Source organism: Eleginops maclovinus, chromosome 23 (genome assembly GCF_036324505.1).
Source record: "Eleginops maclovinus isolate JMC-PN-2008 ecotype Puerto Natales chromosome 23, JC_Emac_rtc_rv5, whole genome shotgun sequence".
NCBI lineage: Eukaryota > Metazoa > Chordata > Actinopteri > Perciformes > Eleginopidae > Eleginops > Eleginops maclovinus.
The window spans coordinates 24344418-24363548 of record NC_086371.1 but is presented as its reverse complement, the minus strand read 5'-3'; the positions used below and the strand labels follow the sequence as shown (position 1 = coordinate 24363548).

At 43.4% G+C, this 19131-nt stretch overlaps 1 protein-coding gene across 4 annotated transcripts; it reads left to right on the top strand.

The window, feature by feature from the left end:
* Positions 1–336: 336 nt before the first annotated feature.
* pcdh18b (protocadherin 18b) lies at positions 337–8853 on the top strand. Of its 4 annotated transcripts, none has more exons than XM_063875781.1 (4): positions 337–3119; positions 3553–3608; positions 3925–4040; positions 7372–8853. In XM_063875781.1, the coding sequence occupies exons 1-4, from the start codon at positions 618–620 to the stop codon at positions 8319–8321; spliced, it is 3624 nt and encodes a 1207-aa protein (XP_063731851.1). In that variant the 5' UTR covers positions 337–617; the 3' UTR covers positions 8322–8853. The 4 variants fall into 4 exon arrangements, with proteins under 4 accessions (XP_063731851.1, XP_063731849.1, XP_063731850.1 ...); XM_063875779.1 differs by having other exon boundaries at positions 3925–4094; XM_063875780.1 differs by having other exon boundaries at positions 3520–3608.
* The last annotated feature ends 10278 nt before the right edge of the window (positions 8854–19131 follow it).

The window sequence follows — 19131 nt, the reverse complement described above, 5'->3', positions numbered from 1 at the left end:
TTAGGGGGAGAGGGGGCGAGGGAATGGAGAAGGTGGGGGTAGTACTTTTTGTTTGGAAGAGAGACGCAGTTTGGGTGCGGGGTGGGCAGAGAGCACAGAGCGAGGCGCGCGCACATAGACTCCCTCCTTCTCTCTCTCTCTCTCTCTTTCTCTCTCTATCGCTCACACACACACACACACACACACACACACACACACACACACACACACACACACACACACACACACACACACACACACACACACACACACAAACACACACACACAGAAAGCTGCGTCTTTTCTTCTGAGAAACACACTCTCACTCATTCAGTGGCGCGCACACACAAGAGGAGACAGACGTATGCAACAGATCTGTCTGCAAGGATATCGCCACTCTCTGCTTTTGTGTGCTTTTCTTTTCCAAAAGAGGACATTTTACTATTTTATTTATCTATTTATTACATGTTATTATCGTCTTATTTCCCTTTTTTGTTTGTTTTCTTGCGGCAGTGAGCAGTAGCGGAGGATTTAACATTCAACATGCCAGACGTCTAAGAAAACTCGCCCCCCCCCCCCCCCCTCTCATCGGACTTTCCCCTCTTTGGAAAATATTCGCCACAGTGTGCGCACGGAAGATGAGGGAAACAATGAAACAAACCAAAGGAATTATTTTCTCCTCTGCACTGCTCAAGCTTCTGCTTTTGGTCGCGATTACGCGTGGTGCCAGCGGTAAGACTTTGAAATATAAAGTTTATGAGGAACAGAAAGTGGGCACGGTGATTGCACGGTTAAAGGAAGATGTAGCAGGGGTTTTATCAAAACTACCCGGCTCCCTGACCTTTCGGTTCCGCGCAATGCAACGAGGGAGTACGCCGTTCCTCTCTGTCCGGGAGGAGGACGGGGAGATCAGCATTGGCACCAAAATCGACCGTGAGAAGCTTTGTGAGAAAAATTTTAACTGCTCAATTGAATTTGATGTGGTCACACTGCCGACAGAGTACCTGCAGCTGTTCCATGTTGAAGTGGAGGTGCTGGACATCAACGACAATTCCCCCCACTTCTCCCGCGCCATTGTCCCTATTGAGATCTCGGAGAGCGCATCCGTGGGGACCCGCATACCGCTGGACGGCGCAGTGGATGCAGACGTCGGGGAAAACTCCCTGAACACATATTCTCTAACACCCAATAACTTCTTTAAGATCGAAGTGAGGACACGGACGGATGGGGCTAAATACGCAGAGCTGGTGGTGATGAGGGATTTGGACCGGGAGGTGCAGTCCAGCTACCAGCTCCAGCTAACGGCCTCCGATAATGGTGTTCCTCCAAAGTCGGGCTCCACTTTGGTAAAGATCAGCATCTCGGATTCCAATGACAACAGCCCAGCCTTTGAGGAGCAGGCTTATATTATCAATTTTGTGGAAAACTCTCCCCTAGGGACTCTGATCATTGATTTAAACGCCACAGATCCAGATGAGGGCACTAATGGGAAAATTGTCTACTCGTTCAGCAGCCATGTCCCACCAAAGATCTTGGAAACATTTAAGATCAACCCAGAAAGTGGCCACATTACCCTTATTAAAAAAGTGGACTTTGAGAGCACTGCTTCCTATGAGCTGGATGTTCAGGCTCAGGACATGGGCCCTAATTCCATTCCTGGACTTTGCAAAATTGTTGTTAAAGTGGTGGATGTAAATGACAACAAACCAGAGATAAATATCAACCTGATGACGCCTGGCAAAGAGGAAGTGGCCTACATTTCGGAGGGGGCCCCAGTGGACACCTTCATAGCTCTGGTTCGTGTTGATGACAGCGACGCTGGGCTGAATGGGGAGGTGGTGTGCAGGCTGCACGGCCATGGACACTTCAGACTCCAGAAGACCTACGAGAAGAACTACATGATCCTCACTAATGTATCGCTGGACCGGGAGAAGAGGTCAGAGTACAGTCTAACCGTCATAGCAGAGGACCGGGGCTCCCCCAGCCTCTCCACCATCAAACACTTCACTGTTCAGGTGCTGGATGAAAACGACAATCCCCCACGTTTTGAAAAGAGCCGTTACGAGGTCTTCAAATCCGAGAACAACTCTCCTGGAGCATACCTCATGACCCTGGTGGCCTCAGATCCAGATCTGGGCACCAATGGCCAGATCACCTACAGCATCGTAGACGCTCTGGTTCAGGGGAGCCCCATCTCCACCTACGTCACCATTGACCCTTCAAATGGCGCCATCTATGCCTTACGCAGTTTTGACCATGAAGACGTCAGCCGGATCGCCTTCACCGTTCAGGCCCGTGATGGGGGAAACCCTGTGCTGTCCACCAACACCACGGTCCTGTTAACTGTCCTGGATGAAAACGACAACCCGCCCATAATCCACTCCCCTTCTCTCCGGAATCACACCGCTGAGCTGTCGGTGTGGAAGTACGCATCACCTGGTCAGCTGATCACCGTGCTTAAAGTCACAGACCGCGACGCCGGCACCAACGGAGAGATGAGCTGTGCCATCGTTGGTGGCAACGAGGATGGGCTCTTTGTGATGGATGCCAGGCGCTGTGAGCTCAGAACCAACGCCAGCCTGGAGCAGGCTCCACGGGAAGTGATGGAAATCAGGGTGGAGGTGCAGGACAGGGGCACCATCCGGCTGTCCACAGGGGCCCTCTTCAGGCTGTCCCTGCAGGAGAACATGGACATCCTCCCCCCCCTCTACCCCACAGGCTCCAGCCAGGCTCCGCTGGATCTCTCCCTCATCGTCATCATCTCTCTGGGCGCTGTTTGTGCTCTGCTACTCATCGTCATGGTGATGTTTGCCACTGCTCGCTGCAACCGCGAGAAGAAAGATCCGAGACACAACTACAACTGCCGTGTGGCCGAGAACAGCTACCAGAACCACCCCAAGAAGCCAGCCAGGCAGATCCACAAAGCAGATATCACCCTGGTCCCCACGGTTAATGGGACTCTGCCTGTACGGGCCCACCCCCGCTCCCCCTCAGCCTCCCCCACCCCCGAAAGAGGCACCCTGGGGAGCAGGCAGAGCCATCACAGCCGCCAGTCCCTCAACAGCCTGGTCACCATCTCCTCCAATCACGTGGCAGAGAACTTTGCCCTAGAGCTGGCACACGCCACGCCTCCTGTAGAGGTAAGACAACGGCTCTTTAGCTTCTTTCTTCAAAAATAGATGCTCTGTCATGATGGTTGTCTGTGCTAGAGTAGCAAAAACACACAGCAATATGTGCCATGCATCTTTCAAAACCTACCCATAATGCAACACATTTGACCATGCACATTTGTTGTCTATTTCTCAGTACTTGTTCTGAATGTCGCTCCTATATTAAGTTACATTGAGCTCTTTATGTCATGTTTTCTTTTGACCATCACATTCAGGAGCATGTTGCAATGTCATGTCATTCCCCTCCCTCTCAACATTGTCTTGTGGCCATGCTTGTTTGGACTCCATCATTATCCCCCTCCTCATTTTTTCCTTTTATTTTTGTCTTTCTTTTCTTTTTTGTCTTTTTTTGTTCCTCTTGGGACTGTAGCAAGTCTCACAGCTTCTGTCCATGCTCCATCAGGGCCAGTACCAGCCACGACCCAGCTTCAGAGGCAACAAATACACCAGGAGCTACAGGTAATGCAAACACACCAAACTATGAGCCTTTTTTTTATCACATAATACAGAGTAAGGTCCACATTCTGGGGTGTTCTTTTGTACCTCTTATTATTATTGCTACATGATTTTGTCTGTTGTCACTATTCCACATATTTCCTGAAACCCTACCCAGTAGGTTTAGGGTTTAGTGTCAAACCGTATGCTCAATAACTTAATATTTGCATAATTTTATGTAAAACCTCTTCTGCAGAGCGCACTCTATGCACCTTATTATCCATATGTAGCACGGCATTTCACAAAATATTTGATCAGCCCTCCGCTTGTCTCTCCACAGATACGCGCTGAATGAGATGGACAAGTTCAGTCTGAAGGACAGCGGGCGTGGGGACAGTGAGGCAGGGGACAGCGACTACGAGCCTGGCCGGGAGTCCCCCATGGACAGGCTCCTTGGTGAGGGCTTTACTGAGATATATGCCCCTGATGGCCAGCACAGAACGCATGCAGGTACACCCCTGGCCCCCCCTCCCCCTCCCCCCCATCCATCACACCCCACAACACGCCCTTCATATCTCATCCTTCTCCATCCTGCGGTCGCACCAAAGTTCCGTCTGTCAACAGATTACAAGGACATTTAATATTCATGCATTGTGGGTTTTCAAAAGAGAACAATAAATAAATAATAGAATATACTAATCCGGAAAAATGTGAGCAACGATTAAAGGAGAATTATTTTCATTATTGATAAATCTACTAAACAGATTGACTAATAACTACATCATCAATATCTTTTTAAATGACAGAAACAACATCTTTCCACATCCCAGGGAGACGTCTCTAACCCAACCAGATATTCAATGTGTTCTTATGGAAGATATGGAGAAGAACACATTTAGTGATTTTGGGGCTGCAGAGAACTCAATGTGAAGCGTACATATGAGAACATTATTCATATATCAGACAGACTTGAAACAAATCTGAACATCTGAATCAAAAAATTGCTTTTAGTGCACCCTCTATAGATTTTAAAACTCATTGCATCAAGATCCAATATTCACACACATTCAGTGAGAAGTGTGTGATCCATACACAGGCTGACAAACTGCATTTCCACAAAGTGAGTGTCATTCATCACAATTAATTTGCTGCCTGAACACAGCTCGAGCTGTCTGGCTTGCCTTCCTATGTTCTGCATCGACAGTAGCTGCATGACTTGGCTTTGGAGGTTTGTGAATGAACATACTGAGTTTCACCTCACTGTCGCTCCAGATAGCGCCTCTCATCCTCTTGCACAGCCACCCATCACTCCTCCCTTCTGTCTCAGTGCATGGAGTTCCTCCTTTCTCCACAGTGGAGTTAAGAAGGACCAACTTTGAGCACTTGTTTCACATTGATTGACCCTATAGATTCAGAACCCACTGAGCAAAGTCCCTGCACACGTTGGTGCCTCAGCCTGTCCCTGGTAACGTCACACAGGTTGCTGCAGACTCTTTTATCACACCCCCTCTCCTCCCAGAGCTCCTGCTTCTTTCCAGCCAGCTTCCCACACAGCCATCACTCCACACTGCGTTTGAGCTACATCCCAATTAAAGTCAGCCAGACGGGCAGACAATCTCATCACTAACACCTCCTCCCTCCCGTCCTTCGTAGCTCTGCTCGTTAGTCAATCTCCTTTTCCCAACATGCTAGCCTTCACTTTCAGGCTTTTAATTGCCATGTGACGAATAGTTGCTATGGAGTTGCGCTAGTGATTAAGCCCTGAAGAGCATAATTACATCTCAAAGCTCACCTTTCTCCTCCTGCATGCTCCCCCCACCTCCCGCCCCCATGTCCACTGCACCGTGGATGATTTGGAGCAGCATTTAGTCGGTGCCCTGTCATTATGGCTGGGTATGGTAGCCCTCTCAGCTCAGGGAAGAACGAGGTGGAAATTCTTTGTTTGGATGCAGAAGATTTTACACAGAATAAAATGTGCCTCCAGAGTTGAAGCATTACAACACTCGTTGTCAAATGCTTAAAGTAATATGAAATCCAACTAACACACAAAATATATAAGTAACTGCTCTTTAGATGGATAGTATTTATTTTATTTACACATATTTCTTTCTGAGAGAGGTATGAGAAGATCTATATGACTTTCTTGTCAGTGCATGAGGTACAGTGTGGTTAGCCTAGCTTAATAAAATCACTGGCAGCAGGGGAAACGACTTATCCTGTAAAGATATACCTGCAAAACCTCCAGAGCTTACTATGAATACACGGTACCACTTCTTTTTAATTCAAACATAAACAGTAAAATGAGCAGTATATATTTATATAGTAAATATTTTCTTGGCAAAGAACTTCAGATTTTAATTTTCTTTTTTCCGTCCGATCAAACACAACATATAAGATGTTTATTAGGGACCTTTACAGATTTAGCAGATCTCTATCTGTGCTTGGTGTCTGAATGCTAAGCTAGTCCTCAAACTTTAAATGAAAGGAGAATTTGTGTAATTTTGTGAATCATTCAGTAAGTCAGCTGAATTGACATTACAGGCAGGCTTGAACTTAATGTACTTGTTTCTTTTTTTACACTCAAATCATTTGGGTTAAATCTTACATTTTTACCCTTTCATCAGCAGGGCAGCCAATCTGCTGCGGCCCCCGCGCTGTTTTCTTCCCTTTCAGTGCACCCAAATGCACTTTTCATCTGCTCAAAGATGTATAATAAATGTTCCTTTCATGTTAATGAGGGGATAATGAAGTCCCTAAATAGCACGACTGAAAAGCGCTGCACTCCTTTAATGAAGGCTTTAAGTTGGCATATTTGATTTGTCTAATTTATTCTTCAGAGATTTTCTATTTGAAGATTTAATATTGAAAAGAGCGACTTGAAAGGGAAAAATGCAGGGCTTTTAGAGGAGGAGTTATTCTGAATGGGTAATAGGCATTGATCGGCCTTGCTGAATTGTCTCTGTGGTAAATACATCGGAGGTACTGTAGAGGCCGCCTCCTGCGGAGAGCCTTTCAGACTAATTAGTGCATATTTCCACCATGTTTCCAGAGACATCCGCAGAAACACCTGAGGAGAGCAGGCAAACATGAGCCGGATGGAAACAGCTCTTCAGCTCCTTCTTAAACATATTTATGGTTGTTTTTCTTCTAACATGAACATACACTTCAAAAACAATAGATACAGGGTGTTACTGGGCTTTGAAGTGTAGCGTGGCAGGATCATTTACTCTGTCCAAATAGGAAGAATTTCATAATAATTTTTCTAAAATCCACAAATAATGAGATCCACTGTTCACCAGTCAGAATACCCTTAATTCTGCATATGACCCATCCCAGTGTTAGGAGCAGTGGGCTGCCATATGTACGGCGCCCGGGGAACAGTGTAAGGAACTGTGCCTTGCTCAGGGACACCGCGGTAGCACTTGGACTTTATGGGACTTGAACCAATGACCTTCCAGCTCCCAAGCTGAGTCCCTATGGACTTTGCCCGGTCCATTGGTTTCCACCTTTTTGGAAATCATGATGAATTCTTGCAGTTCCCTGTCACGAGTTGTCACATTCCTTACTGAAACACTCACACAAACCTGCTTGGCACATACAATAAACAACTGCAGAACCTTCCGCCTCATTTCCTGATCTTTAAAGTGTAAATACAGCGGAAACAATTAGGTAATTATTGTTTAGTTGTCAAAATGCCGGACACTCTGCGGTTCATGAGGATGTGTGCTCCTCCCTGACTCACAGCTCACTATTCTGCTTACTCATACCCTTCCTTCTCTCTCCCCAGCTACGAGACTGTGCACAGAGGAGTGTCGTGTGCTGGGACACTCAGATCAGTGCTGGATGCCCCCCCTGGCCTCCCCCGCCTCTTCCTCTGACTACCGCAGCAACCTCTACATCCCTGGGGAAGAATCCCGCCAAGCATCCGAAACCTCCCAGGAAAAGACCCCGCAGCCCTGCACTGACAGCGGACCCACCCGGAACCAAAGCTTCTCCACCTTCGGCAAGGACCTGGGGGGTGAAGAGGACAGAGAAGAAGTGGAGGGGGGGGCTGGTGGGGACGAGGCTGGAGATGAAGACTTGTGTGGGACCACGTCGCTGCTGTCAGAGATGAGCAGTGTGTTCCAGCGCCTGTTACCCCAGGGGCTGGACTCGTACGTGCAGGTCAACGAGAACCAGAAGGGGACTTGTCTCAGCGGGGTGGGGGTACCATTGACTGGATCTTTAGACCGCAGGAGGGGTCATCTTCCTGGCAAGCCCAACCCCTCCATCCACCAGCAGGGCGTAGCAGCCTGGGCCGCGAACACCCACTTCCAGAACCCGGGCAGCAGCATCGGCCCTTCCGGCCACCACCAGGGGGGCAGCTACCACACCCTCAAACCCAGCACCAAGCTCAGCTCCCAGAGCGGCCACAAGGGCACACAGGCCCCTAAAAACAGCCCCCAGAACAGTGGCCACACATCCAAACCCCATAGCAGCCCCCTCCTCACGGCACTGGTCAGTCCCACTCTGGTGCACTCCTCCCCAGCCCCGGTGCCGGTGCCGGTGGCGCTCTGCCCCTCCTCCAAATGGCTCCCGGCCATGGAGGAGATCCCGGAGAACTACGAGGAGGACGACTTTGACTCTGTGCGCAGCCACCTGCAGGGCAAGCGCAGCGACAGCCGGCACGAGCTGGTGGACGCCAGCGAGCTTGTGGCCGAGATCAACAAACTCCTACAGGACGTCCGGCAGAGCTAGACTTCCTGTTTCATTCTCATCCTCTTTATTTATTCACCACCCACCGTCTGCTTCCTTTGCTTCAGAATGAAAGTAAGGGATGATGGGTGGCAAAAGATGGACAGAAAAAAAGACCTGCAATTGTCGTTAAAGTTGCATTTCTAATGTAATAACTGTGTTTTGTGAATGCTAATTATCCAAAAAATGGTTTGTAATTGCTGGTTTGGTACACAATGTACACTATGTGACTGTATTTATCTTTGTATTTTAAAAATACATTTGTATACTTATATTTATAAAAAAAATGTATATAAACTTAACATAAAGTCTATTTTTATATTTTTAAGGCATGTTGATTACAGTACGTTGAATCAAGACTTTGACATGCGATTGACATTCTCCATATTTAAATTGTCTTTTGTATTGTGGTTCTTTTTTATTTGTCACTATGATATCTATACATGAATATATTAATGAATTAATGGACATGTGTCTCTGTGGATTATTGTGGGGATGGGGACAGTACGCAAATAAAAATAAAACACAAACTTTACTCAGGTGTCTGACTGTGGTTCATATTTTGCTGCGGCACTGGGAGCTTTTATAATATTTAATGTATTAAATTACCAAAAACCAAAAAGGGTCACCCCTCAGTATGCATGATCATACACATTTCACTCATGTAATAGGAGGTTAGAACTCTTCTACACTGTCAGGACACTTTATTTAGGTCTTTTGTTGGGCATCAAACCCACAAAATGTAACAAGTATTTCAGAGTATTCCTACACTCTGGTACTTCTACTTTTACTCAAGTACAAGATCTGAGTACTTCTACTTTTATTTAAGATCTGAGTACTTCTCCACCGCTGCCTGTATGAAGTACAATGACGTTTCTTGACAGATTCTCTACGAGTTAAAGCTCCATACAGTTTATAAGTGCTTTGTCAAACTCTACTTTCATCTTATTGAAGTAACAAGTCAAATAACTCACACCATATCAGGTCATACACGATCCAGCTTTCAGGCCATCTTAATTAAAAATACTTATAAGGTCAAGCTTATATTTTATTGCAAAAGTAATGAAACCAAAATGTTGTGTTGGGGTAGAAATAATGACTTTCTTGTGCAGTGTTGCAACATTTAGGCAATCAACAGAGAACTTATTAAAAAAATATTTCAGCAATTCATTTATTTAAAGATGTCACATTGTATAAAAGAGGGAAAAAGGAATCAATTCACATAATTTTTGTTCAGTTCATTGATTCATTGTTTGGTGATCATCATAACTCCTGTTTGTTGGGATGATCTGGTGAGTAGCGTACATTGTAATGTGCTCTACGAGGACCTACAGTTACTAAACGCAACACCAGGCTTCATCCTCACATGGGTAGATTTGGTTTCTTGTCAGTGTGTACTAAATACAAAATGCTCCTGTTCATATGAGAAGCTTTTCCACAAACTCTGGGTGATTGCTTCAGCCAAGGCTGTGGCCTCAGCTCTGAGTTCTGTCATCTCACTGCCTTGTTTTCTCAAAACCAAAAGATCAGACCGAGAAATGTGCCGGAGCAGCAGATGGAAGGAGCTGCTGAGCGATACAGTCTGGGGGTGGGGTTCCCTTTACATCTGGATAATGGGCGACACCTAGAGGTTCATCTGTGCACTGTTATCCAAAGACTCCATCACATTACTGCTCCTCCAGCTCTGCCACACAGAGCCCCCTGCAGGTCTGAGCAGCAGCTGCATGGAGCCTCCAGGGGATCACACACACACACACACACACACACACACACACACACACACACACACACACACACACACACACACACACACACACACACACACACACACACACACACACACACACACACACACACACAAACACAGCTCAGGGTGAATAAACACAGCAGGTAAAGATCACAAAATGAAACATTTCTAGATATAAAAAATATGTAGAACAGACAAAAAGGAATGAATGAAGTGGAGCAAACTTTATTTCCCCTCCAGGACAGTAACATTGTTTTTGTCTCAGAAATAAATACAACTAAGAACAATAACTAAATAATCAACACACCATAAATGATCAGTCATACAGCCATTGAAGCAAACATTTCTATTATTGACATCTCAAGGCATGGAAATAATGCTCCTGATTACAAAACAGATCCCTAAATTAGATATTATTGTTTACCAGAGGTCTTTTCTCCAACACAGTCCTGATAACATTTTCTTACATTCTCATTGGAGGGATTAACAGTAAAGAATATTAACCATTCCTGCATATATTATATTGAGCATCTGATCTCTTAATTTTTTCCAAACTATCCAAACTTATATTAGAAGGACAGGCTTCATCAACCAGGCGACGGGAGTTAAACATCAAGAAGGAGATAGTGGTTCACAAAATACTTTCAATAGAGGGATCACTTTCGACTGTCTGCAAAAGCTTTATGTGTCCACGTCTCCTGATCAGACAGGACCAATCGATCCCCCAGAACCAGAAGGCCTGATAGTTGTTCCAAAGTGTGGGACTGAACCTCTGGGAGTCAGTTTGTAGTGTCTGTCTGTTTAAATGATTATATTTAAACCTCAAACCTACAAAACCCTTATGTCAAAACTGATAGTTCAGGAGCTCTGTTTGAATTATTCCAATTACAGAAACAATAAAGATGTAGATTAGAGATATAGTTATTCTTATAGAACAGACTAACTATATCTCTATAATATCATCAGCATACACCTTCACTAAACTGCAGTAGACTTCCATCAGTGTATTGTAGAACCAGGAGCAGCTCCTCTCGAGGCTGGGGAAGACTTTTTATCAAAATTTGGAAAGGAGGATTGTCAAATGGGCCTAAAACCTTTGACCTCTTTAGCCAACTGTCAAGTGACTGATAACTACCTTAAAGTATCAACAAACTTGAGAGGAATGTGCAAAGTTTAGGAAACAAAAGGTCATGTAAAAATGGAATCGTTTGTTAATGATTAATCATGAGAATTAAAGTTCTACATGTTGCACATTTGATAAAGCATTAATGAACATCTGAAAGAGAAAGAATAATTCATGATCAGGACCAAATGTAGCATGGGTTGGCCATTTTGGTATGTAAGCATTGTGATGGTAGAGATAGTTGTTTGAGCTGTTTTACTGAAATACATTTCAGCTTCAGTCAGAGAAGAATAACGATTGGAAAACACACATTATTGCTATGATCAATATGATGCTCCTCACATTTACTTTGCTTTCAGTGTGTCTGTGTGTCTCTGTGTGTCTTTATGTGTCTCTGTGTGTTTCTGATGGAGCAAAGGACGGACAGTGAGTGAGCATCAGAGAGAGAGAGTGAAGTGGAGAGAGTGTATTAGATGAAGGGAGGAGTGAGAGAGACAATATTGAAACAGTGTGTGTGTGTGTGTGTGAGAGAGAGAGAGATAGAGAGAGAGAGAGAGAGAGAGAGAGAGAGAGAGAGAGAGAGAGAGCGAGAGAGAGAGAGAGAGAGAGAGAGAGAGAGAGAGAGAGAGAGAGAGAGAGAGAAAGAAGGGCATAGAGATCAAACAAGGCTTTAATAGTTTGGCCCTTTTTCTCATAATACCCAAACACACACTTTCACCGCCCTCTCATCAGTGCAGATCTCCATGGTGACGGCTTCTGTCAGAGATAAACTAACACAGTGTGTGTGTGTGTGATATATGCTGATGCGTGTAAGCCCTAGTGTTTGTGCATAATGACAGCTGAAAGCAGTGTGGTTCAGCATCTGTGTGTGTGTGTGTGTGTGTGTGTGTGTGTGTGTGTGTGTGTGTGTGTGTGTGTGTGTGTGTGTGTGTGTGTGTGTGTGTGTGTGTGTGTGTGTGTGTATGGATATGTTGCCATTATTAGTTTTCGATTGATTTGGTCTTCTCATCTCTTCAGTTGTTTCTGCACATGACAGCAGAGAAAGATCCATAAACCAAACGTCCTAATCCACACCACTCACCACATTCCATACGTTTACATTTATTTAGCGGATGACTTAAACCAAAGCTATTTCAAATAAGTTCAATCCATCTGTGGGTTCTACCCTAAAGGATCCTGCCATTATCATTACTTGTGTATTTCCATTTATGTTACTTTACACTTGTAATCAACATTAAAAAGGGAAATAATGCAATTTAACTCCACTACATGTATTAAACAGCTTTACCTACTGTTAACAAAATGCATCTCTTAAAATGTAACTGGTGGACTCAGAGCCGTTTCTTCCTATATGCGGACTATGTGGATGCATAGGTCCCCCACAGCCACTAGGGGGCCCCCAAACTGAATGTTCAGCCTCAATATATTTGGGGAGAATTAAAATAAGACGTCTTTATTTGTAGAAACCCAAGCCCCCTCATGTGTTCAGTGAAGCATAAAATGCTTAAAAATCAAATGAAGGATATAAACAAAACTAAACTGCAATGATAACAAAGCTGTGATAAACAAGTCCCAATCATCGTTGGGCTGTAGCGCAATGAGTGACGTCTGCCAACAGGTATGACGGGCTGACTGACAGCCGCACGGCACGTCAGGGAGGAGAATAACGGTAGCGTAGCGAGCGTAACGGGATAATAATGGCTTCCAAACGGACATATCCCTCTGGTTCAGAAAACATTTTAAAAAACTGAAGAAGAAAATAGCGAGATGCTACAAGTATATAAATATATCTAAAACTAAGTTGTTAATTACCTGTAGCTACTCTGTGCTCAATATCTCCGCGGTGGGGGTCGCCTATGCTCTTAAATATTTTCCACACTAACATTGCTTTAAGATTATTATTTGATTAATGTATTATAATTTGTGTGTTGTTCATTTATAGGCCTATAATGTGAAGTATGCTTTTTAAATAAACGTATTATTATAATTATTATTATCATAATTAGTAGCATTAGTAGCAGCAGCAGAAGTAAAGCAGTGGATTATTCCTATAGCAATAGGAATTTTGAATGATCGGTGTTAAGAAAGATTGTCCTATAGCCTACATTTTTACTTATACTCAATTTATAACTATAGATTCTATAGTCTTATTACAAAAAAACAGCAATACATATCATTAAAGCTGGCTATTATGATCACACTACTATGCCATTATTGACCTTTTATTATAATTTTCTGTAAGTTTCAATTGCTTTGGTCAGCTTTAGATGTTCAATTTGAATTTGAGAGGTTTTTCGTTTTCCTCTTGGAGTGTAACAGATTGATGCATCTCCACAGATCTTCTTAAATAATTTGGAATCCCCCTATTGTAGTTTGACAACATAGGGCCCCCAAACAGCATCTTGCATAGGGCCCCCAAAAACCCCAAAACGGCCCTGGGTGGACTAACTGTTGAAGTCACAAGAGAGTCAATGATTTCAATATTTTACAAAAAGTCCCTCAGAACTTTGTTTGTACAGCAGTCACATGCTACCGGATATTATCTACAAATGTCACATTTATAAATATATGTTTTACACAGAAGTCCATCCTCTGCACAATGATTACTTATATTTTGATACTTTAGGTACACTTGGCTGGTGATGCTTTTGTAAGATTTTGAATGCAGGACTTTGACTTGTAATGATGTATTTGGACGTGATGTGTTGGTACTTGTAGAGGCTAAGCCAACGCTTTAAAGGTCTCCTATTCTGCTCTTTTATGGCCTATGTTAAAGGTTTCTGACGTGTTTTGCTCAAAATACCAAACAGATCATGCATTTTAGCATGTCCGCTATCCCTCTGTTTCAGCCCCGTTTTCAAAAGTCCTGATTCTGTGACTTTCCATTTCATGCAAATGAGCAGCCGTTTGTGTATTTGGGCGTGTGGCAGTGGCAGCTGATCGGGATCAGGTAATCAGGCACTGATTAAAGTCATGGTCGTAACCTGGTTCTGGGTTCTTTTGCAGTAGACTGGGTCCTGAGGGAGGACTGTCTCCACCTCCCACGCCGGACGAGAGCAACTAGCCAGCAAAACGTTGTTAACGGGCTGTTTGGAAATAAATATATTTTGTTTCAAAGTACCAGTGGTCCTTCCATCATTGGGAACCCAGGTGTGAGCCCGAATGCTCACAGGGCGATTTGGGCTACGCACTACGACTGGAAAAAGAGTAATTTTTTTCACAGCAGCAGTAATCAGTGTTCTAGACGTTAGATCTGTCAAAAACGTTATTGTCCAATCAGACTAAATTCGTGCTTCACATGGTCCCACCACTTTTGGGGCGATTTCAGTCAGGTTGAAAATTGCCCCAGGGGTCTCTCATAGACCCTCATGTAAAATGCATTTTTTTCAAATATCAGAGCTTTCAATGCAATCTCTATGGGTTCCGGGAGGGCTTGCACTCACGCGCTTTCGTCATACGTAACTGAGAAAAAAAGTGGGGAGCTTCTTTGATCAAGTCACGTACTACTCTCAAGATGGCTACCGTTCAGTGCAATTCCATTGTGTCTTTGAAAGAAGTCTCTTTTAGTCGGCCTGCAAATCCAGATAAATTGGCATTAAAACAATCAGGATCTCCAAGACCAAATTTAACCATTCTACAAGTTTCTACAAAGGGTGAAAGACCTACACCCAAAGAGTTTCTACAAATTGGTATGAGCGACAAACCTGGCTAGCAGGCTTTGAAGTAGCCAACACAGTCTTCAGCTATCCCTGCCTACTGTTTCACCTGAAGGTGGCATGGCAGACAGCAATGCTTGGACGTCAACTGGTGTAACAGATATGCACCATCTATCTGAAGAAATAAAGAAACATGAGCTGTCGAAGATCCGCATGGATAGCTGCTTCAGATTTTCGTCTTTTGGGAAGGTGAACATTGCCACTCAATTGGATGAGGGGTACGGGCTAGCTGTTCGTCGCCACAATGATGAGGTGAGCAAGAACCGTCATATCCTCAACCGGTGTCCAGTGTGTGAAATTCTGCAGGGGGTTTGAGCTAGCTTTGCAAGGCAAAGATGAAACTGAGGGCTCCACCAACCCTGGCATTTTTCTCGGACTGGTCGACTTTGTGGCACAGTTAGAATAAGTTTTTGATGAGCATCTAAAACATGCTACGGTGTTCAGTCAATAAATACTTGACTTAATATGCTACCCCTGTCTTTATGTTCTTTCTGAACATATCTGTATCTTTTGGCCTGTTTAGCTATTTTACATCATTGGATAAATGTAAATAATTCATATAATAATAAGTAGAATCATTTATTGTGGACCCACGCCATTTCTGCTTATAGAGGCTCCTGGATGCAAAAACTTCCATAGCTTTCTACCTGTAACTTATGTAGCTAGAGGGCAGATATTTCTGTTGTGTGTTGCTGTCTAGTGGACACAAGAGGGATCTCTGTCTGAGTTAATCCTCTAACAACAAATTGATATGGTCTTGCTTAATGTACCTATTGAATGGCTCACATTAATGATTATCAGAAAAAAATTGCCCCCCCTGAGATTTGTTTCAGGAGTCGCCACTGCAAATCAGCTGAAGCTGGCCACGCCACTTTGGAGTAAAGCTCTGTCTGAAGAGAGAAGTTTCTAACGGAGACACTCAGCTGAACGCTGCTGTGATTAAACGCCATATTATGTTCCAAACCACATCCAGCATTATTTTTGAAACACTTTTCAGTGTTTACCACAAGAACAGAGACATTATATGTATTATATACACAACAACTCTAAGTCCCTCCTGCAGACATCCCGCTGAACACACACACACACACACACACACACACACACACACACACACGGGGATTCAGCTCGTGACTGTATATGGGGGACGACAGGTTGGCCAGGAGTTCAATGTAAAGCCAGCCCACATTTCAGATATGATGTCATATCGGCAGCAAATCTGGATCAGCTCGTTTGTTTTTAGAGATGTGGGTAAGGAGTAAAAGAGAGAGGGTTTTATTTTCTGACACTTTGTGAGTCTCCTTACACACTGGGGACACATATTTATGAATAAAAGACATCAAAAAGTGCATTTTGCATAATAGGGGACCTTTAAGCCACTGAGGATCCCCTATCTTTACGTAATTGACGCACACTGGTGAATAAAAGACTGATACAAAGTTTCAAGTAAAACACAGTCCATTTATTTTCTTTTTACAGGGGTCCATTTGACTTACTTCGTATTTCCATTCACCATACACAAAACAATGGTTCACACAGTACCTCAGGCAGCCAAACTGTACCACAGCATGTTTGTTTATCCTGTATGTGCTCTGGTATGTGTGTGCCTAGCTGTGTGTGTGGTCAAAAACTGTTTGGCCTTCCGGCGGAACCTGAATCAACAAACATTGGTTCCTACTTTTATACCCAGAGTGCTTATTGGCTCTGAAGTCTTCCTCCACACTGTGTACAACCTGTCTGCTACAGAAGTTGAGTATAGTTCCTGCTGTCCTGAAGATGAGCGTGTTTCACCATTATGGAGTCAAAACAGCAAACAGTCCATCTTGGGGATCATAGTTTGAGGACAAGCTGAGCTGCAGAATTCAGATGCAGGCATACCAACCTGAAGGAAGTCGTGGAAGTGGAGATGATCAGAGCCTGGACCAGAACCTGCACCGCCTCCTGGGAGAAGATCACACATCCTGCATGTACCAGGTCCTCAAGTGTGGGACGAGATCGATAACACTTCGAAAATGTCTTTGTCTGTCTTTAAAACGCACTTAAAGCAACACTTGTTAAGCAAACACGTCAGATATTGAATCTGCTGAATTAAATTCAGGAAGCAGCCAACATGTCTATCTGGCTGTGATGGAGAGGAGCACATGGTAAAGTGGTAAATGTGTTTCTTTTACAATAAACCATGTTCTGCTGTCAAAGTACATTTCAGGTATAATTATTTCTGTCAAAGCAAATGTATCCAGCTCTGAAAATATGTTTCATACATGCTGGTTATTTAGCGAGGTGTAAAACCATGTGAATCATTTAGCATGAAGGGGTAAGATAGACTGTGGGGCAAAGTGAGTCAGTGGTTCAACTCAACCTTCCATGAGCTGTGAAGTTAAGTCTCTGTATTATAAAAAGCTATTTCAATGTAGTTTTACAACTGATTTGTTTTTATGTTTAACAATTGCAGAAAAGTCATCATGCCAAGAAAGTTCGAGAGAAAGACTGAGGAGATGGAGAGAGCCGAGAACATTTTTAAACTTGAATAAGTAAATTGGTCAATTTACCCAGATGTATCAATGTACCTCTTGAGGGGAAAATTAAGCCACAAGACCACTTTTTTTTTGAGAGGTCATATTGCCATGGCCCTTTGTGACGGATGCATTATCATCATTCTGATTGACAGAAGGCATCTTGAATTAAAGGTTCTTATCATTTGACTTTTATCTCATTTTGGTTGCCTAGAGGACAACACAAGTACAAATTGGCTCATCTTATCCCACTCTCCCCTATGTCTCATGATTGTACCTCTATTTTTATTTAACAGGTTCCTTACAGTCAGAGACGACATATTCATGAGGCTTCATTCAATTAGTCAATACATTGTATTTACCAAACAAATGCCTAAGAGGTGGTTTACAACTCCAGTCAAATGCTATTCCTTTCAGCTCCCTCAATCTATACATTATTCACCATAAAGCACACATCTCCTCCATTCTTCCTGCTGAAGAGCTTTGTTCTGTGAGATCTGAAAGAGAAATGTGGATTAATGGCACTTTCTAGTTTTCCAAGATTAAGTCAAGTTCTGCTAGAATAAGCAATCACGTTATCAAAAAATCAGTTACAGATGTGCTAGTCCATTCCTTGGATTGTAGATGACATCTCCTCCACCTTAACTTAGTATTCACTGTGATATTTGATGAGCGACTCTCAGTCATGTACCGTTATTGTACAATGTCAAATGAGTGCTAGGTGAGTTGAGGAAAAGGCTAGAGAGGTCTATGCCTTTTATAATGGCATTACTAACTAAGGATACATAACTAACCAATGACTCATCAGCCTTATCATCTTCTTTTTGCTGATTGCTGCAAAAGATGATAACTACAAGACAGAACAGTAGCCATGAGGTTAAGAAACACAGAAGTTTCCAAACGGAAATTTTAGGAAAACACTTAAAACCACATGGTCAAAACAAACCCTATCTGGGACTATAGAGAAGTAACACAATTAGGGGTAAACTTTACCCACGTCCCATTGGTAGGAAACCACCAGGCCCACTCTTAGAGTTGTTGTTTTTCCCATTACTGTTGGCTTATGACCCAAACTAAAATATGGTTGATAAAGGTTGTGTCCAATTTTTCTAAACTTTTGGAATCCATTACTGCAGGTCTTGAGAAATCTTTCTTCAGTATAGAGCATGTATGTTGCGACTTGCTTTGGCCCCTTTTTAAAGCATTACAGAGTGCCAGATACATATCACACACATCAACATAACTAAGTTACTGCAACAACTTACACTGTTTTAGAGCATATAAAGTTTACATTGTTCAGATGCATTACATTACAGCAACGTTTTACCGTGACGTGGATCATGACTGTTGACACACACTGATTTTGTTTCTCTTTTGGACAGCTGTTGTCCAGGCAACACACTCCTCCTTTTACCCAAGCAATACCACATGTTTCATTTCTCTTATGACTGTAACAATAGTTATTTTGTCCATAAGTGCATTTGTGTTCACACACTCACGCAGTGTATGCCAATGTCTTCATCTTTTCGTCTCTATTTTGAGATCAAGCATACTTTTGTTTTTTTGAAAAACACATTTTGTACAAAGGCGTGTGTAAGAGAGGATGTTGGCACACAAGCATGTAATCTAGTATGGATTGTGTTTGTGTGTATGCATTTTTGTGAGAGAGCAAGTGCGTGTCAGACATACAAAGCTTGTATGCAGGGGGTTTATA

What these genes read in the sequence shown, in the direction of transcription:
- pcdh18b (XM_063875778.1), top strand. Translation starts at nt 618, where the DNA reads ATGAGGGAAACAATGAAACAAACCAAAGGAATTATTTTCTCCTCTGCA. An exon ending in ACGCCACGCCTCCTGTAGAG is followed by an intron (nt 3,120 to 3,519) that starts GTAAGACAACGG and finishes TTGGGACTGTAG; the next exon opens with CAAGTCTCACAGCTTCTGTC. An exon ending in AAATACACCAGGAGCTACAG is followed by an intron (nt 3,609 to 3,924) that starts GTAATGCAAACA and finishes GTCTCTCCACAG; the next exon opens with ATACGCGCTGAATGAGATGG.